The 26,901-nt window shown below is 39.6% G+C and overlaps 1 protein-coding gene across 1 annotated transcript in view; it reads right to left on the bottom strand.

Annotated features, from left to right (window-relative positions):
- Nucleotides 1–26,901, bottom strand: part of CLSTN2 (calsyntenin 2) — a 406,755-nt gene that overhangs the window by 40,670 nt on the left and 339,184 nt on the right. Inside the window, exon 10 of the mRNA XM_054983897.1 lies at nt 4,661–4,823. Coding sequence (XP_054839872.1) covers nt 4,661–4,823 — 163 coding nt within the window. The remainder of the gene's footprint in view (nt 1–4,660; nt 4,824–26,901) is intronic.

Raw genomic sequence — 26,901 nt, forward strand, 5'->3', positions numbered from 1 at the left:
TCCAGCATCATTTTTTCCTCCTATATTCCCTCCTATTGTTATTAAGGTTACATTTTGGCATGCATTGATATATTTTAGTGATTATTATCAACAAATTTCTATCAATTTGTGTCAGCTGCATATGAGCAGGCATGAAACTCTCTGTATGCTCTCTCGTTCTGACTACAATGAGTTAATCTGAAAAACAGAAATGATTGCTTGCACATGAAACTTAGAGTAAAGGATGAACAGAATGAACAGGTGACCTATTTTTAAACCATGAGATTAAGCTTTGAGTTTGGACACTGCGAGGACATGAGAACAAAGAAGGGGAAAAAAAACCTCTTTAATTTTGTCTGTAGAGATCATTGATTAATGCACTGTAAAATGTGGGCATGCTGTTTTCAGGCCAGTATTCCAGGTTCGGAATTCAAGAATTTAACATCCATGTTAATATATTGCTTTGACAGAATTACTTTATACAAACAAGACTGCTGACTTAATTTGATTTTCATTTCAGGAAGAATTCCTTTTGTATTACTTGAATATGGAATGCAATGTATAAATTTTAAAAATAGGTTTTTAAAAAGTGGGGAAAAGTGACAAAACCGAAGTAAGTTGAAATAGGTAATTGCTGAGCAAAAAGTTGAACATTGTAAGAAGAAAGAAAGTGTCTAGCTGCTCTGTCTAGCTACTCAATTAAAATGAGAGACAGGTAAAACTATTGTAAGCCAGCTCCAACCCAGTGATTTATCTGGTATTCATGTTTGACATATCAGAGATCAGAAAAGAATGTCCTCTAAGTCAAAATGACAAGTAATCCTCAAGATTGTTTTATTCGTTTGCACTGCAGTGTCTTTGCATTGCTTATTCTTTTGAGTAAATTTCCTTATAGACACCTTGTTGTGGTACATCTGTTAAGTCCTTAAAGTGTGTTATGATGGCAAAATTTGAGAACTGCAAAATGTCACTCTAATTATACATATATCTCTGCAACAGAAGAAGCTAGAAAATTACCTTTTAAAAAAAAAGAAAGCTGAGAATCCAGAGAACCTGTTACATATATTGCTATACTGTTATATTGATATAATGCTATTCAGTTGCTGATTTTTTAAAAAAGTAACAAGCCCACAGTGATAGAGGAGGAAACAGCTTCTGTGGGATCCAGGCTTCATGATAGTTCAAGAGCCCACTAGCCCACTCACAATTTTCTGGCTCTGGGATGGATTCTGCTGCATCCAATGTCAGCAGCAAAGAGGAGTCCAGCAGGGACAATGTAAAGAGGATTCCAGGGCTAGATTCCTCTTTTACTGTTCCCCCTCCTGCTGCCTTGGGGTAAGAAGGGGATGACAAAAATAACAGTCCCAAATTTTTTGAAGCCCCCCCCCCAAATACCTAGAAAAAAATCTCAAATTGGTAATAACTCTTGTGAAAAATCAGGATAACAAAAACAGTGCCCTACCCAAAATCCAGATTGAAAATTATTACAATTTTTTTGAAGCATGTATCCTTAGCACTCATTCCAGAAATCTAATCCACATGGGCCAGGGCACACACCACAGTGCTAAGATAATTTTACCTATGAAAAGCTGCAACTAGCTCTCCAGCCAAAACTGGTGAAAAGTGCTCCTTGCCATTCCCCAAGCTGCTAACCTGCTCCTTTAGTTGGAGTGCAACCCATTCAGTAAAGGAAACATCTTCATATACAGCTCAGTTTTTTTGCCCACTAGTAGCTCCTCTGTCTTGTCAAGTTTAAGCTTCAGTTTATTAGCCTGCATTCACCTCAAAATGGCCTCTAAGAAATTTCATGACCTCCTTAGATTTAACTGAAAGCATGAGGCAGAGCTGACAGTCACCTGCATATCAGTGACAACCTAGCCCAAATCTCTAGCAGTTTCATGCAGATCTTAAAAAGCATATGATGGAAACTTTCAGGAGCTCAGAGATCAAAGGGCATTAGTTCCCCAGCCCTACTTCCCAAAAAGCACCACAAAATGGTCCTCCCAGTCCCAATCCCAAAAGGTGATCCAAAAGGATACCGTTGTCAATGGTATCAAGAACCTCTCAAAGGTCCAGGAGAATTAACATGATTGCATTCCCTCTGTCCATATACTGGTGCAGATTACCCCAGCACAGGTCATCAAGGCTGTTTCAGTCCAATAACCAGGCCTGAAAAGAGACTGGGAAGGATGCAAAAAATCTCTTTCATCCAGAAATCTCACCATGAGTTCAATCAACTTGTTCAAGAATGGTATATTTGAGACTGGGTGATAGTTATTGGCCCAGAGTAGATTTCTTTAGAAATGAATGCACCACTGCCTATTTTAAAGGTGGAGTGACCATTCTCTGTCCCAAGCAAGTATTTACTGTCTCCCAGACCCAGTTGACCAGTCCCACCACCAGCAGATTTAAGCCATCAAGAGGAACAGATTTCCAGGAATCCTGTCCACATCCTTGTACCTAATAAGCTGAAGAGTATCCCACACAAATGGGCATGGCAATACCCTGGCACTACCAATCCTAATGAAGAGTCCAAATTGGCATACATGCTAGAGATTTCATCTGTTTAGTGTCAGGCAAACTAGCCACAGCAGCCCAATGAGCTGTCCACCTTCCCCTGGAGGGTAGACCCCAATTGGTCCCTGACCACTGGGAAGAGCTCTGCTGGTATACATTGTGTGGATGCAATGGTGGCAGAGAAGTATTTTCTATAGCCCATCACCACCACAGAACAGGTATTAAAATGAGCTTGAATTGGAGTCTTCTGGAATTTGTTATATGAGTTGTCCACTAACACCCTAGACATCTCCCTTGTCTTTTCCTAGTTCACAGCTTCTCAGTGTATCAAGTGGCTACCCAAGCTCGACCTAAGAGAAGGTGCCAAGGAAAAATTGTGTCAGTTGTGTCGGTCATTTCCTTTTTCCAGTGGCCAACCATATTGCAGGAAAATCCCCTAGAACCATCAAAACATTATTTGGATACATCTGGATCTCCAGAGAGATCATCTTAATCCCCCACCCTTACCAAGACTTGGTATCCTTTGAATCTAAACCCAGCAGATAGTGATCTATTCACGAAAAGGGTCTGTCCTCAGTTCCTCCACCTTCAGATCACCTTCTTCCTGGCCAAAACACAATACCAGATCAAAAGTTTGATCTAGACAGTGTGTGGCCATTTATTTCCTGAACTGCTCCCAACAAGGTAGCCTCAGAAGGAATGTTAAAGTCACCTAGGATAACAAGCCTAAGGGTTCTCAAAATCTGTGGATCTGTTACCCTGGACAAATGCCTATGTGCCTCCACCTGTGCTCAGTCTATACATTTGTTAAAAACAAAAAACAAACTACAAAATGTTCTAAGTCTCCAGTGCTCTGAACCTCTGCTCAGGGAAATTGAGAGAATATGTATAACCCAGCTCTTCCTGCCCCCCAAAAACTATGAACAGAACAACTTGCAATTATTTGATCATAATACGAATCAGAATATTAAACAACTTTGAATGGATAGCTTGAAAGTAAGAACTACACTTATTTAGTTTTTGTATACCCCTTTTCTGCTTCACTGCGATAGCCAAAACAGTCAACAATCCAACAAAAACATAAAATCAAAACAATTTTCCAAATTTTAGCTGATCAATAATTATCATAGAACTAAATTAAATGGAGAAAACTTGGCTGCAAATAATTGTTCAGAGATAGCTGGATTGACAGAAGCAAGAACCAAACACACAGAGAGAAATAAAATATGATTAATGTTCTGAAGTTTGAGAAAAAAGGGAAAAGAAAGGACAGATTCTTGCCAAGTCTGAAGGACAACTGATCCCTAAAATTACAGCAGGATCAGGCAGAATATCCTCCCCACCTCCCATCCCCACACTTTGTGCTAGTGAAATAGGCTTAGAAGGGCAATCTCCTTGCCAGTGCAAGAGGAAAGGGAGAATTTCACCCAATTTTTCCTCTGGAAGTTCCCCAATATTGCCTTTATGGAAGATGACAAGGGGCTGTTGGGAGAAGGACGGGAAGATCCATCTCTATAAAATCTTCTACTGGCTGTTCATAGAATAGCTTCAGGTGTTGATAGCAAAATGTCAAAACATAATCTATGAAAGCAGGCAATAGGTCAGAGTTTGGTAAGCTTCATGAAGGACAAATGTAGATGGAACAGAGGGCAGCTATCAGGCAGATGGGCAAAAGTCAAATCAACTAGCTTTGTTCTCATAAACATGACAGGCTATTCATACCAAAAGGCTTATAGTATAAGATGCCACTTCACTGGTTCTCTGGGTCATCTAACAGTCTGAGGAGTCTCCGGGCTGAGGCTTCTGTTTTTCTGTGGTTCCCCCTTTCAGATCACATTCAAGAGGCATTCAAGAGCAAAGGATAACTGGCTTAATATATCTTTATACATTCTGGACAGCTGTCAGGAAGCAGATGACTGATACCCAAGGCTTCCAATCTGGGACCCACAGTTCCTCACAATTCTGTTTTGTCCTGTATATAGATCTCTAAGTACTTCAAACAGTTCCCCCCCCCCAGTGTTATGCAGACATATCAAATTTACCCTGAATAGTTATAACAAAACATAATTCACAAATATAATATATGACCTTTCTTGTTATTTTAATGTGATTTTAACATACAGTAGAAGTTTTCATATCTCAACTTACTCATTACAAGCATTACCTTGCCAACAAGCACCAACGGTTAGTTGCATTGCTATGTGTGATGGATGAATTGGCCAGTCATTAGTTACAAGGTAAGGTTCATATGTTGTGCCATCCATATACAAGGTAACTACTGGAAACTCAACGTTGACGACATAGTAGTGCCATTCTTTATCACATATCTAAATAATAAAAGAAAAAGAGAGAAAAAATATACTTAGTAATTGTTTTTATCCATGGAAATGATGTTGAGTGTTGGATTTCCATCAAAAGAATTCTAATGTTCTTTTTTGTACTTTGATGAAAAATATTACTGATATTTTTAAAGTGTTTATGGGCACATTTTAACTCAGGTTAGTGATTTACTTCAAAGGGTCCCTTCTGCATATTTTCCAAGCAATTGAAAAAGTATTTTGTGATTGATCATTTCATGAGCTTAAAGGGACATGACTAAGGGTCCTTCCATTGAACTTTACCCTTGTAGCAATTATTGGTTCCAGTCAGTGCCTACTCTTTGTTTAAAGTGCTAACTCCTGGTTTCTGGTTTCTCTCCTTTCCCCTTGGAACCTCCCCTGAGAATGGATGGCCACTAGTACTGATGGCTTTAGAAAGGGATTGGGTAGATTCATGGAGGATAGGTCTATGCATGGCTACTAGTCATGGAGACTGCAGGAAACTTCCACATTCAAGGGGCACTAAACTTTTGAATACTATTGCTAGTGGGCAACATCAGGGAAAATCTTGGCTTTTGCCCTGTATGTTGGCACTTCAAGGCAACTAGCTTTCTACCATATGAAACAGGAAGCAGGATTATATGGGCCACTAGGCTGATTCAGAAAGACTCTTCTTATGTTCTGATGGTTTGTGACTTGAGAAGGGAGAAAAAGTAGAGATGGGGAACGAGTAAGAAGTGGGACAGGTACAGTTGAGGGTTTCTGACAAATTTTGCAAGCATATCATCAAACACAGACAAATGCCTAGTGAACATTTTTGAGTGTTCAGTTGTCACATATGGGATTATCCATCTGTTTAAAAGGTAATAGGATGCAATTCAGGCCAAAAGGGAAATAAGGAAGAAAGTGTGGAGGCTGGAAACCTTCAGATGGTTGATACAGGTACAACTGAAAGAGCAAAGGTAATAGACAGGGATGCATGAGGATATGAGATTTGATGCCCTTTATAAACGGTTTGTTACAGAAGGCTGCTATATTTATTATTTACAAAAAGCAGAAGCTAAATATTCCTGGAGTTTGGCTTTTCAAAAATGTTCACAGGAGATATGGTTTTCTGATTTTTTTAATGCCAATACCACTTCATTAAAAATATATATATATACTTTTTTTGCTCACAGAAAGCAATACACAAGTCTTTAAATGGACAATTACATTCTGAAATTTCAAAGAAGCTGGTGTCAAGAAATATAAATGAAACAAATTCATTGATATCATCCAATTTCAGATAATGTCATATTATGGATCAGTTTTTTAGCATCCTACCAGGGCCTAAGCCATCAGAAACCTTCTGATCATTTGTACTGCCTAGTTTGATTTGCTGAGAAATGCTTCTAGAAGGGAAGCCCATTGTAGAACGTAGCAGCCTCAAACACCCAGACACTGGGGATAAGAGCAGTGGACTAACTCTGAAGAAAGATACTTCCCCTACTTCACAGCCAAATCTAAGAGATGTTGCATTATTCTTCTTTCATCACATAGAAAAGAGGGCTTTGCATCTCTCAGTAATAATCAGAATACTCATTGTATATTTTATATAGATTCAGCAGTGCTCAAAAAGGATGAACCAGACTGGCAGTTTGTGGCATGTGCAACATGAAGAAGGGGAAGCCTGAAGCTAGAGCTTTTTTATCTGTTTGACAAGGAAAGTAGATATTCAATATAGGCTTAGTATAAAATATGGTATCTGTAAGATTTTTTGTTTTAAAATTAAGGACCTTGCCTAATTTTGAGATCTGTCACCTGTCAACATAATAATGTTGTACTTTTTTTTTTAGTAATACTATTTTCTATTTTAAAAGTTTCAGTTTTTAGTTTCTATCTTAAATACCACATAAATTTTTGTTTCTGTACATACTAAACTCTTAACAAACATTATTATTCAGCACCTTCATTTTCATTACCATACTGTGCCTCCTTACGTCTGTACTCTATGTTATTTCCTCAATAATACTGGAAGGCTTTTGGCTTCTATTCTAGGAATATTATTAAAAGGTGTCATACAATGCCATCTTATTCAGTTACACCCTTTAATTCAATTTAAATTAATGGGCTTAGATGGGTATAACTCTGCTTAGCATGGCACTGCTAGTTGCTTAAAAAATAGATAAAGGTTTTCTGGATACCCAAAATCTCTAAGGGTGGCAATTTATAGGTTTTTTTGTAATGGACTCTTGTAGTGCAATTCTAAGAATATTCCCCTAGGAGCAAGCCCCATAACAGAATTGAGTAGAATTCTGTGTAAACCTCCATAGGATCAAACTTTTAGTTGGATCAAAGGGGTTGGAGGCCCAAGAGTTAGGTTGGAATTCTACTCAGCTCTAGGGATCAAATTAATCCCAATTTACCCACTTCTGCCCTTTTTGTAAGGAGCCGGTTATTATGATGTCTAGGTTTGAAGAAAAGAAAATCAGATCCTCATTGCAGCCTCATAATTGTTCCTACACATTACTGTTGTTGTTACTTTTTTCTAATTAGCTTTGAGACCAGCAAAGCCAATAATTGAAACAGCCTTGTAATGAATAATGTCCCCAGGATATCTTCTCTTTACAAGTTCTGAGTCCATGTTTGAAGCCTATGAAATGTCATAACATCTCTAGAACAAATTCCAAGATGCAGATTAGCCATTTCTTTATGAAACACAAATCTCCCTTACTTACGTTCATACTACTAAATAAAGTACTAGAAAAAATGGGGGAAAAGGAGAAAAAAATTTATCAGAACCATTCTACTCTTAGAGAAGTATTGGTATTTCCTGTAAATACACACATGCATTTAATATTAATATTTGTAAGTTATTTATGTTGTTATGTATATCATCTTTAAAAAGGAGTATCCCATTTAAAGACAACATGAAACAAGGACAGCAGTCTGGATTGTTCTTACAGGGCAGAATTATCATAAGTACTGATTTGCCTGCAGTATTTAATCAGCTGGCAGAAATGGGACAATGTACGGATTCATTTTGCCCAGCTGTAGTTCAGACATCAGTTTATGTATGCTGTCGAATTTCAAGTCACAATTCCTATACAACAGGATACATTGGCTACTGCTTTTTGTGTGTGTGTACATATGGAAGAGATTTGGGCCATCTTCCCAGAATGCTGCACATAAGTTCCATCATTTGAATAGCAGCAAGCAATGAACCCTCTTTGCTTGCCCATATCTCCAGGAGCAACAAAATGAATACTATTGTTGCTTCTAATTTATTACGCTGTCATTTCAGGCATCCTTGTGAACCTGCTGACAGTGGGGAACAAATATTCTTCTCTATGCATTCTGCTGCAACAATAAACTATTCTGCAATAAAAAAGTGCAATGATAAAATATACTGATTTGTGAGAGGTCAGGAATGTTTATTAAGGTCTTGGAAGAGCTTGTATTTGTATTAAAAATATAAATCTATAATATTGCTGCCATGAAATAAAAATGAGCAAAAATGTGTTTTACCCACCGGTAAGTGTACAAATCAGTGGATATGTATGTAAGGTTGCCTCTAATTACTTCTATTTGGGAACTAGATACAACAGTGGGAGATCATTGATCCATGAATTCATGGATTATTTATTATTATTCTATTATTTTATTCAATTTATATTCCACTCTTTCTGCAAATGGGCTCAGAGCAGATCACAGATAGTAACAAATACAATAAAAACAAATTACATAAATTAGGTTAAAACTGACTGTACTAATCTCACATTGTGTAATCTGCCTTGAATCTCAGTGAGAAAGGCAGACTATAAATGACATAAATAAATAAACAAACAAACAGTGAAGGACCTCTTGCCTCCCTACCTTTGTTTGCCCACTGCTACCTGCTACCTGATGTAGCAGCAGAAGAAAAAAGGAAGGTATAAGAAATACTCACAATCCACCCCCCCCCCCCCCATTTAGCTACAGTTCCAAGTGCTACCACGGCCCTCAAGCTCTGGCAGCTCCTGGAGAAGGCTGAACACCCTTATTTGCTTGGGTTCTCAGTGTGGAGGATTTTGCACACGAATGGTCAAGCACTCAGACACAAGACTTATACAAACAGATGTTTTATTAACTCAGGGGTGTATTCAAATGGCGGGAACCACTCCCTTTAATGCACAAACAAGAGGCATTAAAACAATAAACAGCTAGACTACTCTTTACTACAGCTGACTGACTAAAAACATAAACTTGCTAACTTGCATTTCTGAAGAGGCTTGAGGCTCATACTCACAATCCATAACCGATGCCAGGCAGGTAGTCATCTCAGGCCTGACCTGGAGCAAAGTCTCTCACATGCTAACACAGCATGGAATAATTCACAAACATCTCAGTGAGTGAGTGTGTGTGGCGTAGTTGCATGTCTCTTAAACAGTGAGGAGCCATCCTTTTCTAAGATTGCCAGCCAATCAGAGGCACCTTGTAATCAGCATTGCTAGGCTGAGAAGGCATAAGTGCAGAGCCCAAACTCCCTTGTCTCTCAAGGACACCAGCTCCAGATGCAATTAATTACTGAGCTGCACATTCCACTCCTAGGGTGTCAGGCCAAACTGGGCCTGTAAGAACTTAGAAACTTAAACCAATATAGGCAAATAGGCTCACTATGGCTCTGCTAGACAATAGTGCAATTCCACAACATCACTTCTGGTCACTTTTGACTGTGTAACTACATAACCATGATGCTCTACCAGTCCTCCAAATCTTTTGGTTACATGGCCAGAACTGAGATCATGCTCAGAGCACACAAAAGCTCCCAGGGTAGCAAGTCTTCCCTGCGTCCAACCCTAGCTTTTCTAGATTGGTTTTATTTTGGGAAATAGTTTCTAGTTAAGCAGAGAAGTGCTTTATTTGTGTTGTGCTAGCTAAAGAGTCAGAAAAAATATTACTTCCAAGGAAGGGACAACGTCCAAACAGACCCAAAGTTCACAAGTGTTCCTGTAATCCTGGCAGTATGAAGCCAATTTAATGTACATTTAGAAAATCCACTTCTTCAGTTTTGAATCCAATATTTTACTCTTCTTATTATAGGTCAACAAGTCACAACTTTTGCCGTGTCCCCCCGAAGGAAGCTCCCAGCGGGAGATTGGCAACGGGTTTGCCAGCCTCAGTTTTTCCCGTTTTGCAACAACCACTTCTTCACGGCCACATTCAATTCCTTGTTCAGGCTTTTTATGACTCATATTCTTTTGCCTTGTTCTGAACAGGCATCTAAAACTATAGACATCTAGAAAAAATATTACTACACAAAAAGCCAATGTAAAACACTTAAGTTTCCAACCTTATTGTTTTTTTTTTAATTTTTTTTATTGGATTAGAAATCTCTATAATATCTATTACAATCAATTTCCTTTAAATATTCCAGTTCTAACCCCCTCCCTTCCCCCCCCTTTTGTTGACTTCCAACAGTTTTCCAACCCCTTATCCGTTTTTCCCCCTACTCATTTCAAACTTATTTTATTCTATTAAACATATACTTTCACTCTCTTCTAAGCTTCTATTATAACACAGTGCTATCTCTATTCCCTTTCCCACTTAACTTATCGACTAAATATTACATTCCTGGTATATATTCTTTAATAATAACAGTCATTTGTCTACTTTTGTACTCCATATTCTATCTTATTTCATTCTTGTCTCGTCAATATGGGGCAGACAATTTGTCCCTTATTCTGCATAACTTTAAGTACTTCTATAAGCATTGTATACATTCACTGTAAGTCAATCAATTTAACTCATACTCTATATGTTGCTCTTTACTTCCTTCTATCTTATATTCATTCTATCTTAGTTATATAATTTCTCCATTATACAATTATCTGCCAGAAATAAAATTAGTTAATTTCTATCCTTATAATTCTTATAGTAACACTTCTATTACTTAGTACTATGTATAGTAGTCAAATAAAATATTTGCTTAGAATTTCTCATTTAACTCTCCTCCCCTCGGTAAAGTCACTTCCCTCTTCTTTTGTTGTATTTCAGTAATTTTCAAACTGCCACAGTTCTCTCACCTCCCATTTTTTCACCAAATATTGCTTCAACTTTTCCCAATCCATGTTGAACTGTCCTGGATCAAGGTCTCTCAGTTTCCTTGTCATTTTGTCCATTTCCGCCATGTACAGCAATTTATAAATCCAGTCCTTGATAGTTGGCACTTCTTGTACTTTCCACTTTTGCGCATACAACAGTCTAGCCGCTGCTGTCATGTAAAATAACAATGTCCTGTATTGTGCCGGAATATCCTCCATTCCCAAGTTCAGTAGCAGGAGTTCTGGGTTCTTATTAACTTGAAATTGTAAAATCTCACTTATCACTCTTATTATTTCCCCCCAGTACTGCCTAGCTACCTCACAAGTCCACCACATGTGGTACAACGATCCTTCATGCTTTTTACATTTCCAGCATTTATTAGACATGTTCAAATTCCCTAACGCAATTTTCTTTGGTGTCAAATACCAACGATAAATCATTTTATAAACGTTCTCTTTAATGTTAGTGCATGTCGTGATCTTCAATGTATTCTTCCACAAGTATTCCCACGCCTCCATTGTTATTTCTTTATTAAAGTTTATAGCCCACTTCACCATTTGCACTTTAACTGTCTCATCTTCTGTGTACCATTTTAGCAACACTTTATAAGTCTTAGAGATTTCCTTTTTATCCTCTTCTAAAATTACCTCCTCTAATTCCGAATTCTCCATTCTTACCCCTCCTTTCACACAGTCCGAGTTATAGAGATCTCTAATCTGTCTATATTGAAACCAATCATAGCTTGGAGACAACTCGTCTTGCGTCTTTATTCTTAGTTTGGAAAATTTTATTCGTGTTATCTCCTTATATGTTAAACACTGTTGTTCATTATCGACAGTTCTCGGATCTATTACTTCATAAGGAACCACCCAGGAGGGGATTCCTTCCTGTAGATAATCTCTATACTTCTTCCAAATTGTGAAGAGGCTTCTCCGAATGTAATGGTGTAGAAACATAGAGTCTGCTTTTACTTTGTCATACCACAGATATGCATGCCATCCAAATATTTTTTTATATCCTTCTAAGGCCAGTAGTTTGCGGTTTTTGAGCGTCATCCAGTCTTTCAGCCACACCAGATTGCATCATAGTAGAGTCTTAGATTGGGCAGTTGCATTCCCCCTCTCTCTTTTGCGTCTTGTAATACTTTCATTTTCACTCGAGGCTTCTTGCCTGCCCAAACAAAGTCCGATATTTTCCTCTGCCATTTTTCAAACTGCTTAGAGTCCCGAATAATTGGTATTGTTTGTAACAGAAACATCACTCTTGGCAGCACATTCATCTTAACTACTGCAATTCTTCCCAACCATGACAAATTCAATCTATTCCATTTAATAAAATCTTGCTCTATCTGAGTCCACAGTTTCTCATAATTATTCTTGAATAGATCTATATTCTTTGCAGTCAGTTCAATTCCCAAATATTTCACCTTACTTGTTACTTCACAATCTGTTATTTCCGTTAATAACTGTTGTTTTTGTTTGGTCATATTTTTGCATAATATCTTGGACTTCTTTTTATTTACATAGAATCCTGCCAAATCTCCAAATTCCTTGATTTTCTCTATTACCTTTGGCATATTCTCAATTGGATCTTCCACAATTAACATTATGTCATCCGCAAATGCTCTGACCTTGTAGGAAAAATCTTTTATTTTTATTCCACGTATTGCATTATCTTCTCGAATCTGTATCATCAATATTTCCAAAACCAAAATAAACAACAGTGGAGACAACGGGCAACCTTGTCTTGTACCTTTACCTATAGTCAGTTTCTTAGTCACCTCATCATTCACCACAATTGCTGCACTCTGGTCTCTGTAGATTTCTTTCACTGCTCTTATGAATCTTTCCCCCATTTGTAGCTGTTCCATAGTGGCAAACATAAAATCCCAGTTCAAATTGTCAAATGCTTTTTCAGCGTCCACAAAGAAGAAACCAACCTCTTTATCACAACACTTGTCATAGTATTCAATAGCATTTATAACTGTCCTTAAATTGTCTTTAATTTGTCTGTTTGGTAAAAAACCAGCTTGTTCCTCCTCAATAACTTCGGAAAGCCATCCCTTTACTCTTTCCGCCAATATCTTCGCAAAGATTTTATAGTCGTTATTAAGTAGTGAAATAGGTCTGTAATTTTTAACATTAGTCAAATCTTGTCCTTCTTTGGGGATCAATGATATATTAGCTTCACTCCAAGTGTCAGGAATCCTTTGATCCCTCAAGACACCATTGATGACTTCTTTTAGGAATGGCACCAGTTCATTGACCATTACCTTGTAAAATTTGGCTGTAAGTCCATCAGGTCCTGGCGCCTTTCCCAGATTTGTTGACTGTATTGCCTTCCTTATCTCTTCCTCCGTTACTTCACTGTTCAGTTTGTCTCTCCATCTTTCCGAAATTACTGGGAGCTTCATTTTCCCCAAGTACGACGCTATTGAGTCTTTATTCACTTCTTTTTTGTTGTACAGTTTAGTGTAAAATTTGTAAAAGGCTCTGCTAATAGCCGTCAGTTCCAGATATACTTTATTGTCCTCACATATTTTATTTATTGTCTTCTTCTCCTTTCTCTTCTTCAATTGCCACGCCATATATTTCCCAGGTTTATTTGCACCTTCAAACGACTTTTGGTTCATTCTCTTAAGATTCCATTCCAGTTCTTTATTATTCATTGCCGTCAACTGCTCTTGAAGGATTTTAATATCCTGGTATATTTTCTTTTTCCCTGGCCTTTTCTTTAATTGTATTTCTTTGGCTTTTATTTTCTCCATAATCTCCTGCCTCTTCTCCTCTTTTTTTTCCCTAGCTCTTCCATTTAAGTCCATTAGTATACCTCTAATTACTGCCTTGTAGGTATCCCATACCTTATTAGTTGGTACTTCTCTATTAATGTTATGTTGTATGAAGAACTTAGTTTCCCTTTTCAACATCTCCATATTTTCTCCCTCTTGTAACAAGTCCTCATTTATTCTCCATCCTTTCCTTTTGGTTCTTTTTCCAAACTTCCACATAATTGGATTATGATCTGAGCCTACCATGGGCATTATTTCTACGTCCTTAGTCCAAAGCACTAAGTCTTTTGAGGCCCAGATCATATCAATTCGTGATAACGTAGAGTGTCTCGCGGAATAAAACGTATATTGTCTGCCTTTAGGATTCTGTCTTCTCCATACATCTTCCAAAATTTCCTGTTGCATTAATACAAAAAAAGTCTTTGGTAGTAATCCTCTTTTCTTTTGTACAGTTGATGATTTTTTGTCCTGTTCCAAGTTTGTAACTCCATTGAAGTCTCCTGCAAGAATTATCTGGTCGTAAGAAAGTTCATCTAATTGCGTCCTTAAATCCTCAAAGAAGCTTTCTTTTGCTCCATTAGGTGCATAAATTCCAATCACCAACACTCTCTTTAAATTCCATGTACATTCCACTGCTAAAAATCTGGCTTCCACATCTCTCATCACTAATTTTGGTTGTAGCTCCTCTTTTATATACAATGCCACTCCCCTTTTTTTCTTTTTTGAGGCCGCTACAAAGTCATTGCCCAATTTGTTCAATTTAAGATATTTTACATCCTGCTTTCTGATATGAGTCTCTTGCAAACACACAATATCACATTTTTGTTTTAATAGCCAGTGGAAAATACTTTTTCTCTTATTCGGTGAGTTAAGTCCATTTACATTCCAAGATAACACTTTACACTCCATATTCATAACCTTGTTGTTGGTAAGTCCTTTTCATTGTCCCTCATAAACTTTTCCATTTCTAGTTCAGATCTGATGCGCTTTTTCACTCCTCCAAATTCAAAGGACACTCCTTCTGGTAATTCCCATCTGTACCTTATTTTCATGTCCTTCAGAGTCTGGACTAAGGCTTTGTATTTTTTCCGGTCTAGCAACACCGATCTGGGTAACTCCTTCATAATAATAACCGTCTTGCCATCAACCTCCAATGGTTCTTGAAATTGTTTACTCACAATCATTTCTCTTATATTTCTAGTCGTAAATTGCACAATCACGTCTCTTGGTAATTTCCTTTGGGTCGCAATTCTTGAATTTATTCGATACACCACATCTAGAATAGCCACAGTTTCCTCCTCCTCCTTTCCCAGGTATTCAGCTAACACCTCAGTAATCTGTTCTTGGGCCATCTTTCCTTCTACCTCCGGCAAGCCGCGAAACCTCAGCTGCTTCTCCATGTGCTTTCTCTCCGCAACCGCCATTCTTCCCCTCATCACCCTCATCTCTGTTCGTTGCGTGTCTGCAAGGTTCTCCACCGCATTTTCCACTACATTGACTCTTTGCTGTGTCGCCTGCAGGTCATTTTGTATTGTTTCCATTCCCTTCTTCACTTCTGCCAGTTCATTCTTTACTGTCTCTTTAACCTCTTTCACCAGCTCAGGTTTCATATCCTTGAGTTCTTTAATCACTTCTGAAAGTTTTTTATCCAAGTTCTCTATAGCCGTTTGCCACTCTTTTTTCGACATCGTGGGGCTTGCTTTACCTCCCTCCCACGTGTCCGCTCGCTTCCTTAACTCCGTGGCTTAGTGTTCTTTTGTTTTAAATGTCCCGGTCTTTTTGCAAAAAAGTCGTTTAAAGAGTCCAAAATGTCGGGCGTCTTTTCTCTATGGTTCCTCTATGGTTTTTGTAATCCAATATGGCTTACTTCCTCTTCCGCTGAAGCCGCAGCTCTTCCCCTTTCAAAAATGGCAATTCCCTTCTTCCTGTCATCCGGCAAGGGCCGCTCCTCTCCAGCAACTCTATCACTATTACGTACTTCCTGTTTCCCGACTTCCCACAGCAGTTCTCGTGATGGTAAAGCTTTCTCACAGCCTGATATCTCCTTGTGACCACAGGTATGTAAAACAATTGTCCAATTTCTTTAATAACTCCGTTTAACTTAGTCCTTTTTCTAATATAGTTCTTGCCGGATCCTCCCCTCCTTCTAATCAATCTGTTGCAGTTTAAAAGTCTGCTTTAATGTTTCATTGCTTTAAGTAATCTGTCCCTTTTCAAGAGATAGTGATCTTTACCTTCTCCAGCGCTTTTCGCGGGTTGTAATCGCTGTTTCAATCTCAGATTCCCATCAATTCTTCTTGTCCCTGTTGAAGCTTGGGCATGTAGGTCCTATGCCAACCGCATTGGCTCCAGAACTGCCGCAGAGATTTTAACCGCCCTGTCTTCGGGTGGGACCTCAAGGGTCGGGAGAGAGTCCGTTGCGTAGGACCCCCCCTCGCCCGAGATCAACGCGCCCTGAGGTACTTGAGCGTTCTATGCCTGTTCTCCACCTGAGAACAGTTGGCCATGGGGGTCTTTTTGCCCCGCCGGCCGTTGAAACGGCAGTCCGGTCAGCTCAGCACTTAGAGCTGCGTTAGACCTTCATGGATCCCAAACCGGAAGTCAGTTTCCAACCTTATTGTGATAGCACATTATTCACTTGAATATAGCCAATAGTTTTCTGTTACCCTATATACTTAGCATCAAACTATATGGGGCTTTGGAGATCTGAAACTGGAATCTCCAACATAAAGATCTGAAGAGATCTGAAACTGGAATCTCCCCAAAGCAGATGGAAAGGCACCATAGATCAGGGCTTCAGTCCTGGAGTAATGGATTGAACTTATTCCCAGGTCGCTTCTCAATCAAAGCTCTTCAGAGCCAAAAGGAAAATGAACTGTAAAAGTTGCGATTCCTTCCTGTAATTTCTTATCAGCTACTATACTTTGATCTTGAAACCCTGGAGTTTAAAGAGTCCAGGTAGTCAAGCCAGACAAATCCTTTGGGTTTCTTGGTCTATTTTCTAGAATTTGCCACTATAAGTTGTTGTGCCAGTCTGAAAGGTGTGCCAGAGATGTATTTTAAAATTAGACTATAATAACATCAGGAGCTAAAAGGGAAAAACAACTGGACAGTAGAAGTACCACTTTGAAAGTATCCTTTGAGACTGTAGCTTTTCTAAAAGAATTCTGGAAACCAAGGATGTTGATAGAATATTGCTCCCACTTTACCTGCTATTTACCAATTTCATTCCTTGAGTATCTAGTTTCAGCCTCTAAGTTCCTTCTCTCTTCCTTATTCAGCTGTTGAAATGAAAAACAGCCTCTATTCAGCTCCTATGGAGCAAAGCAGCATACTTTCTCTCTCTGCTTTGTTGACTTCCCATCTGTTTTTCAACTCATACCTGGCAACATATCTTTTCACAATTACCTCTGCCTTTGCGTCACTCTTCTTCTTTTTCTTTTTGCTTTTGTTTTAACTTTGCACCTGCAGTATTTAATTCTGAGAAACACTATGGTGCTGTGGTGTATAATTAGTGTTAAAAATGCAAAGAGAAAATAAACTGCAGTATATTTTAATAAAACAGCTTCTATGCAATGTTGGCTACTTTTATAAAGGGGCTGGCATGGGAGGATAATTCATCTCCTTTGAACCCTTGTACATAAATTATGATGCAATACAATGAGTGTTATTGAATAACACAGGTGCAAAACTAGTCTCTACATGAAGATGCAAAACAAGCAAGTTAGAATTCTATACAAACAAATCCTACATTCTCTGACCTGAAAATCCAGAGCTGAACTTTGAAAAGTTATATCCTATTGTACTTTTTATTCTTGTACAAGAAAACAAAAATTACTGGAACTGTATATGCAATGAATGGTGCAATCAAAGGAAAGGGAGGAGAATCTATGATTTTAAAAAATTATCCTGGTCATTTTGTAGTCCAAAATAGCTACAATTGCCAATTTAGTAAATTGGCAGTTGCAGCTAGTTTCTCTATTATTACTTGATATTTTTGAGATCTAGAACTCCTTTAAAAATCAAACTGAAAAAAAATTCAACGTCCCTTGAAAGTTTAGTTTCAGTTACGACCTACACCAAAGCCAATACATCCATGTCTTAGCTGCACTGGAGATCCATATATATGCTACACTGGAGATATATGCAAGATTCATATTTTATAGTATTTTCACTAAACCAAATATTTCTTGTACCTGCTAACATAAGATCCTCAAAGTGTGAGCATTCTGCATAGCTCTCTGTGATATTGTATGCACTTATGATTATGAGAATCAAGCCCTCTCTAATGAGTTTTAAGCAGCAGTAGCAAGCCGCCCGGCTGGGCAAGACATTGCCAGGTCCCACCGGGAGACTGGAATGCAAACAGAATGCCAATGGAATGCAGAATGATTAGGTATGATTGGTTCCTGCCCTCCCTGCCTTGGAATGTGCAGCATATCTTACAAGAAAGGTGCTTGAGGGTTTTTCCTTAACAAACTCTTGGACATTCCTGCCTCCCCTCTCCATTTGAGATTGATCGAAACAAACTCCTACCCAGCAATGAAGAGCCATCAATAATCCCTGATAAGTTTAAACTCTTCCTGGGAAAACTTAATCTAAACTTTAAATTCATTGTTCCACCCTGGAGATACTTAATTAAAACTGTAGCTTCATGAATGGCACCAGGAACAAGTAATCAAAACCTCTTCAGCTCTTATTGTCACATCCCTGAACACCAATCAAGATTCCTCAAACCCTTTGTCTATCTCAGGAGACAGCCATTAATGTTATTGTTTTTCGGACTGAAGTCACCTTTTTGCCCCAGGGGCCATTTTGCCCTATAATTGATGAGGCTTTGCCCCAGCCAAATTGTGCACACTTACTTGGATCCAAGTGCTGTATCCTCAGAGCCTCCCCACAAAGGATGCTGGTCATTTGAGCCCTCTTCCTCCACAGACCTCTCTACTCCTCTGGTGATAACTATCACCCAGATCCCATAACCAGCCTCCTCACTGTTTTTCCTAGGACTCTTGTATGCTTGTGATTTGCATTGCCTTTTGCTGTGTGTTTAAAATTCCTCTTTTAATAAAAACTACTTGCTTTGGAAAATGCCCATCTCATCAATTTCCTTGGGGAAGGGGACAGGTAAAAATTGGTGGAGGATCTCACTTATTACTGCCTCTCACAGCTTCTCCTTGTTTGCTAATTCCCCCAACTTGCAAGGGGGGCCCAACTGGGTAACAACAGGGTTTCACTTATGCTACCTTACCACAACAAAGAATTTCATACACAAAAACTGGAGGAATAAATATGTATCAGATGCTATCAGAAGTCTGTGTTCATTTCTGATGTGAAACTGGTTAACTAAAGTAGCTACAGTTGGTGTTAACATCCAACCACAGAACACTCAATCAACTATAGTTTCAGGTGGGTACCTGTGTTGGTCTGCAGAAGATATGCAAGATTTGAGTCCCATAGTACCTTAAAGACCAACTAGATTTCCAAGATATAAGCTTTCAAGAGCCAAAGCTCTTAATACCTGGAAATCTAGTTGGTCTTTAAGGTGCAATTGGACCCGGATCTTGCTCAATCAACTATATTACTTAGACTACATAAAACAAGGACTGGAAGCAGGTTTAGTCACACAAAAAATTAATTATAGTTTGCATGACATAAATGGCAATGTTGTGACTTAATTTTTTCAGTGCTGGCCTTATAACAGTGTAGGCTGGTATAAGATCTGGTATCTGTGTTATTTATTTATTTGGAACATTTCTATACTACCTTTACAGAGAACCCGTTCAAGGCAACTTTCAAAATGAAACACCATAAAAACAAAATAGCATAAAATGCTCAAAAACTAACTAAGTATTCAAAACCAGCTAGAGGGTAAAAATAGTATTAAAAATTGAACAGCTTGAAATGAGACATAAAACAGGCTAGAAGCAGACTATAAAAACAATTTTAAAACATCCTCCCCTAATTAAAAGGAATTATTTTGTCCTGGCCCCTGAAAGAGAACAGGGCAGGCAGATGAGCCTCAAAGAGAAGCCCTTCTACAGGCAAGGTGCCATCACTGAAAAAGCCCTGTCTGTGATCACTACTGACCTCACCTATGTAGGCAAGGGCATGGAGAGCAGGGCTTGTGAGAAGGACCTAACTGGCTGGCTTCTTTAGAAAAGATCGAAGAAAAGAGCAACAATGATGAAACCCGCAAACCAAAATTTGAATGATCATCTGTGAGAAAAATCCTGGATTAACAAACTAGCCATGGTTAAAATAAAAGCTGGTTTTGTGCTATGTCTGAACTAAGCCCATGAGTGACAAGGCACATCACAGAGCTAATAACCAGCTTTTTTTGACCTACTGTAAGGATCTGCCAAGCAACCTTCAAAGACTCCACCATTTGTTAGTAAGAGCTTTATTGAAAAGTTGCTAGTTCAACATGATCTTACTGGGTTTATTGTCAGGAATGAGGCACATCCAAATATCAAGAACATCAAGGAAAAAAAACATCAAGAACATATATCATTTGCAAGCTAACATTCCCCCACCCCCCTTACTAATCCTGCTGGGAACTATCTGCACAGGAGAGGACACATGATCAAGGTTATGTGGCTCTTTTCCCAGCACCTAGGAGCAAGAAGAATTCACATCCTGGAAGAGTAAAGTAACACAGCTGCAACAGACAGTCATAACATCATAACCTCCAGCCCCAACCCCCCAGGTACGGGTAAGGCAGATGCAGCCAGCATCTTGACACCTATCTGTGGCTGCCATGCTCCCATAAGCAATGCCTTGATTTTTCCTCTTTCCAGACTGCTCAGTGACATTTTGATCAGTAATATTTTTTGGTACTTTAAGCCACTATTTATGATTGAGATGACAATGGAGGGACTATAACAGCCCATCCGCAACAGAGTGATATCAGCAGAAAGCCAAGACCTCTCAGTTGTCTGAATAGTAATATCTGCTTTAAAGGTATCTCCACATATCTGATCACAAATGAGGCCATTTCAGAAACTACAGCTTTTTGCCTTGTGGTTCTGATATATACATATTTTTTTAAAAAAACAGATACATTCTATTTCATCCTTCTTTCTCTTTTAATATATTTGGCACGCATCTGCATGATCATGTAAAGAGTGTGGCAGGCATGGAAGCCTAAAGTAGCTTTGTTCTAAATGGGAAATTATGATAGCAAGCTTTTCCGCTTGCTAAAATAAATATTGTACCTGATGACAAACTCATAGTCTGTGCATTTATAGTATTTATCATGCAGTGGGCCATATTTGGAACAACCCATTTGCTTTAATCCCCGTAGGTTTTGCAGTACTGCACATTCACAGCACTCATAAATAAATCTTCACCATGACATAGAATTCAAATTGGTCAGCACATCCCTGCAGAATTTCTAGATGTCACCATTGTGAAAAGTTAGTAAACATGTGGAGATAGCTCAGGCTTGGCATTTTTATTTAACTGCTAGAGAGAATAACAAAAGCAGCTAGAAGAATTTCTCTTTGATTCTTTGCTGGAGGGCTTTAGCATTATCCTCTCAGCCATAGCACCCAGATCAAACACTCTGCTCTACTACACAAGAGGCCACAAGCTTCTAAATCTGCTTCAGAATCTGTCACCTTTTACCCTTCCAGAGAAGTATCTTTCATTTTAATGCCTTCTACCCCATAAACAGCATATGTGTCACAGAGGGAGAGAATGACAGATAAAGTACCACTGAAAAGTAGTCAGGGAGGGAAACTTGGAGGGGATTTTTTGTGAAAGGAAAGTATGGACTTGCTGAATTCAGCCCTCCTATTGATGGAGAGGGGGACAGAGAACTTGCCTCTTAATGGGTCAGAGATGGGGAGGCACTGATAAATTGCTTCTAGGATTTATCCCTTCTTACACAAACAGGCTAAGGCATTATTTTCTCTAAAGTTTGGATTGGGGTTTTTTGGGGGTTCATGACACATTTCTGTGTACATAGGTAACAGGTTACTTGAGAAGCAGTAACTTAAAGAGAGCAACGTGGCTTGAAGAAAAGAGGAAAACAGGCAACAAAATGGTAGTACTAGTCAGTGAGAGCCTTGAGACATGAGGAGTCCTGTTCTGTAGCATTGACATCAATGATACAGAGCAGATTTTTTGCAGTATTTAATCTTCTAACAAACTTGGATAGGGTTGCCAACCTCCAGATGAGGTCTAGTGATCTGGAATTATAATTGATATCCAGACTCCAAAGAACAGTTTCTTGAGATAAAGGCTGCTTTGGAGGGTAGCGTCTATGGCACTATATCCTGCTAAAATCCCGCTCTTCCCTAAATCCTTCCCTCCCCAACCTCCACTTCCAATTCTCCAGGAATTTCCCAACCCAGGGTGGGCAACCCAGCTTGGGTTGCCAGCCTCCAGGTGGTAGCTGAAAATCTCCCTGGAGAAAATAACTGCTTTGGAAAAGGGTGGGGGAAGAGCCCCCTCACTCACGACACAGACACCTTCCCAACTGTTGCCTAGGGAATTAATTCTTGCTCCTTGCTCACATAGAACAGAATGGGAGCTCTCTGGTTGGCAGGCAGAGCTGCCTATCAAGGTTTTGAGGGCTAAGATTAGTGTTCCCATGGCTGCAGAACATCTACCATTCCATTGCCTAGGGAATTAATTCTTGCTCCTTGCTCGCATAGGGCAGAATGGGAGCTCTCTGACAGAGCTATGTGTCAAGTTTTTAAGGGCTGCAGAAGATCTGCAGACGTCCCCTTCGTTGCCTAGGGAATTGATAGATCGGAGCCAGGATGTCTGGACTCATGGACCATGAACCGGACCAAAAGGACCAACGTTCGTGAAAAAGGTGAGTCCCATGAACCGTGTGTTCACAAACCACAAACCAGGCCAGACTGTGTCAAATTCAGGTCCATTTTCCTGACTGTGCCCACCTTTACTCACAACAGAAGGTTGAGGTACAAAAGGAATCACTAATATGAGATGGTTTTTGTTTAAAATTTAGGACATTTTGTGTCAGTTTTCTAATGTCTTAGATTCAAAACCTGTATTTTGTTTTTTTCAAAATGGAAATAAAAATTACAGCTTTATAAAAGTGCAGAGCTAGTAAATTATTCAATATGCAAAAGGGAACGGGTGTGTACACTCAAAGGAAATGTTCTGCTGCATGTAAAAGTATGTTTTCAGACTCAGAATGATTTGTATTGTTACCAAACACAATGATTTCTGCCACCACAAACATTTGGTTTCCGTGGGATCTCTTCTACCACAGAATACAATGGAATTTGGTCTTGCAGTGGAAATATACCCCAACGCTTTTTTTAGGGTTAAGAGGCTTTAGCTGCCAAATCAAAACTAAAATGCATACCGTGTGTTTAGGATATTGCTAGGCTTTTTGATCCACTAAACAATTCTTTAGAAAGGGCATTGTGAACAAGATTTGCCATTATAGTTTTAATACAGATGAGAAGACAAGTAGTTAAATGAATCTAATACTTCAACAAGACTGAGCTTTTCCCCATCAGAATTCCTGCACAACCTGCATGTCATAGCTGTGCTACAGACAACATACCGCTCTGAAGGATTCTAAAAGACAGCTCCATCAGAATCTTCTCTAGACAGTTTTACATTCAAAGCATAGAAATATCCTCTGAAAAGAAATCCAACAGAGGCAATATAGACTTATCATTTCCAAAATTCCTTGGGCTCCAGATTTAAATTGAATTTTTAAGCCTGAAAATATGTATCTTGTTTGCTTGCCCCTGAAGTCAGGTGAGAACTTTAACTATTCTATTTGTGAAACGATTCATTGTGTGAGAGATTGATGAGCTTTGCATGGAGGTGACGAAGGTGAGAACACAAAGGCACTCTGTCATTCCTACAGTGGATTAAATGCCTCATTCCTCATGAATAAAGGAATGTTTTAGGGAAAAATCATGAGGTTTTAGATTTCACTTAATGAATACAATTTCTTTGTAATTCTTGGGGATGGGGGGTGGGAATCCTTGTCTATCAGAAAACGATTACCAAAACCAGCCTATAAACATAATGTCAGAACATTGAATGTCTCTAGCTAATGAGTGCCAGGGACTGGGGATGTGTGCACAGGTATATCCAGTTGGGATATATACCTGAAAAATAACTTATAGGTGTTTTCAGGTACATTTGGGCATCAGAATTGCTGCTTGTCTTTATATGCAATACAGGTATTCAAATCCAGAATATTTCTGGAAATATTCAAGAAAATTTGAGAATATCCAGGACAGACATTTTAAAGATCACAGCTTTGGGGGGGGGGGGGTTCCCTGCATTTTGTAGGTTTACCATTCATCAGGATGAAGAGAGGAGGGAAGCAGCTCTCACAGGCAAATGGGACGAGGTTGTTTTCTAGAACAAGGGAGGAAATGCTGGACATGCTAAAGCCAGTCCAGCAGATGGGGATGTGCAGGAGATAAGTACCCCGCTGCCCCAGGGTCCCTGGCAACCCTAGCTCTGTTTGCCCATTCACAATGATATTCTCACAGCCAATAGCTTTTTGACCATGGACAAAGAGGATAATAATAAGCAGGCCTGGCTGTAGCTTGACTCCATTTCATAGTGATAATTTGAGAGCTAGTGTGCCTCTGGCTGCTCTGGTCTGTGTGTGCCTTGGATTTCTTCCATTGACTGGCTTCCTGCCTGGCTTCCTTCCTGCCTTCTTGTTTTGTGCCAGGATTGGAGTGTTTTTCACTTTGTTTTAAAATGTTATTCAAAAATATTTCAACTTTTCCTCTTTTGGGGGAGGGGGGCTGGTTGGTAATGGGGGGGGGCTTTGTTTTCTTTCTGGTTCTTTTTAAAGTAGTTTACTTTGGTTTGGTTTTGTGCTGTTTTGAGATTAAAGGCTTGTGCTGCTTTGTTGTTGGTCTTTCTCTTTTGCACTTTAAATTTTAAAGGGTTTATGCCTTGAGGGGAATTGCCACGTAGCTGCTGCAGCTTTTAGAAGTTTCTTTTGGCATTTCTGGTTTGTTCTATACTTGTTTTAAAGATCTGTTTGTGTTGTGTTTTGGGGGGGGGGCGTGGTGTAACAGTGTTTTGGTGTGTTCCTTACAAATAGAATTTTTTGAATCCTTGGTTGTACTTTGTTTTAAAATAGTATTTAGATAATTATTTCAAGTTTTCCTATTTTTGAGGGGAGTGAGTGGGATGAGGGTGAGTTGTAGTAGGGGGGGAGCCTTTGTTTACTTTTCTGGTTCTTTTAAAAATTTTCATTGGTTTTGGTTTGTGCTGTTTAAAAGTTTTAAAAAGACTTGTGCTATTCTGTTTCGGTCTTTCAGTTTCTTTTAGATCTTTAAATCCTTATAACTGCTTTGCACTTTAATTTATAAAATACTCAGGAGGGAGGAATTTTCAGGTTGTTGCTGTTTTAGTGTCGTTTATATTTTGGCATTGGCATTAGTTTTACAGGACAAAAGGAAAAGAATGCAAAGGTAAGAAGAAATGATTTAGGTCCCACCACCTTGACATCTCATTTACCCGTTTTTGTCTGGTTGTCTTAAAGTCTGCATATTTCTAATCTCTGATATGTGTTTGGTAGCATGCCAGTTTCTAACAAGATTACACAATTTTGAGGGGAGGACATGAATGTTATGCTGAAAACATACGCTCTTGTCTTTAAGGGCATGATTTGGATGTGTAACATTTTTGAGGTTCAAATCTATTGTCGTATTTTGAGAACCATTGCATCAATATTTCAAGCTGATTATTTTTTCTATGTTAATTTCAGTTATATTTACACAATTTTCTATTTTTAAGCTATTTTAAATACATACCTTCGATGTAACAATGTATATTTATAATAACTAATAAGTTCTGTTCCTTGAAATTATAAAAGAAAGAGATGTATTGAAATGGGTAGCCCTGGAACAATGTTGGGAGACCCCTTTTATATTCTTAAGGAATGAGAAACAGCAATGATGATTAGGGGGCTGAACTTAAGGAAAGCCAGTTTTGTTTTGTCTTTTATTTAATTTATTTCCCAGCTTTATTCCCAGTGGAGACACAAAGAGGCTTACATAGTTTTTCTTCACTAGTCAGTCCTCACAACAATCCATTTAGGTAGGTGAAGCTGAGAGTTTGTGGCACTCTCAGGCAAGCTTCCATGGAAGAGTGAAGATTTGAACCAGGTCTCCTAGGTCCTAGGCAAACAATCTAGCACTACATCATTGTAGCTGAAAAATGTCAGCCAGGGATATATCAGTTAGAGATTGTACTGGCTATGGCTGAAGTCTAAGGAGTTAGAGAAAGGAAAATACGTTGCATGATCAGTGGTTTTGATGACTGCCATTGGAGGGCATTTAGTTCTCCTATATTCTTTTTGTATATTTGTATATCAAATTGTCAGGCTTCATGATAAGGGTGTCAGAGCCTGGGGGAGGCATGCCCTGTTGCTGCAGGAGGGTTCTCAGATTGGGGAGGAGGGGGGTTTACAGTACCCTCTCTCCACAGTTATAGCACTGGTTGCTTGGCTCACTCCTTTTCTCTCAGCTCTTCTACAAACTTCATCACACATCCTCACCAGCCCCTCCTGTCAGCTGGTCTTTATAGGGGCCATCCTGGCTGGTCTCTGCCCATCTCCCCAGGCTTCGGCCCTCACACCCTCTTCCCTGACCCATTGGGGCCATCCTGCCCAACCAGAGGCCGCTGAGCCTTCTTTCCTCCCTGCCCCTGTCCTCTCTGACCCAGTCAGGCCATTGCTGCTGGAGGGGGCTGGTTGGCCCCCTCCAGGCTCCCCACCCTTGGATCTGTGCAGTGAGTGGCACAGATCCCACCCATGCCTGCTCCACCCAGGGCAGTGGCAGGGCAACACCCTGGGAGCTGGGGCTGGGCCAACCCACTGGCATCTCCTGGGCTGCAGCTGGTTGAGCAGCTGCCACGGCAGGGGCTTCGAGCCCCTCTAGGTTCAGGGGGGCCATGGCCACCCCTCGAGAGGCTCCCTGCCCCCCGCTGCCCCAGCCTGGCGAGTCAGCCTGTATCACGTGCGCTGCACCGATCAGCTGGCTCTCCAGCGGCACAGTGTGGCCAGGCAAGTCGGGCTGTCCTGCAGGCACTGCACCAGCCACCTGATGCTTCAGCGGTGCAGTAAGGATGGCTCGGCCTGGTTCACCGGCTCTCTGGGTGCTCACCGCCCCTACCGGCTGCTCCTGGGATCAGGGCATGTTGTGTGGCATGGCTGCCACTCCGTCCTCGCTGTCCTCATCAACCAGCTGGGGTAATTCCAGT

The sequence above is a fragment of the Eublepharis macularius genome, chromosome 6 (genome assembly GCF_028583425.1).
Source record: "Eublepharis macularius isolate TG4126 chromosome 6, MPM_Emac_v1.0, whole genome shotgun sequence".
NCBI lineage: Eukaryota > Metazoa > Chordata > Lepidosauria > Squamata > Eublepharidae > Eublepharis > Eublepharis macularius.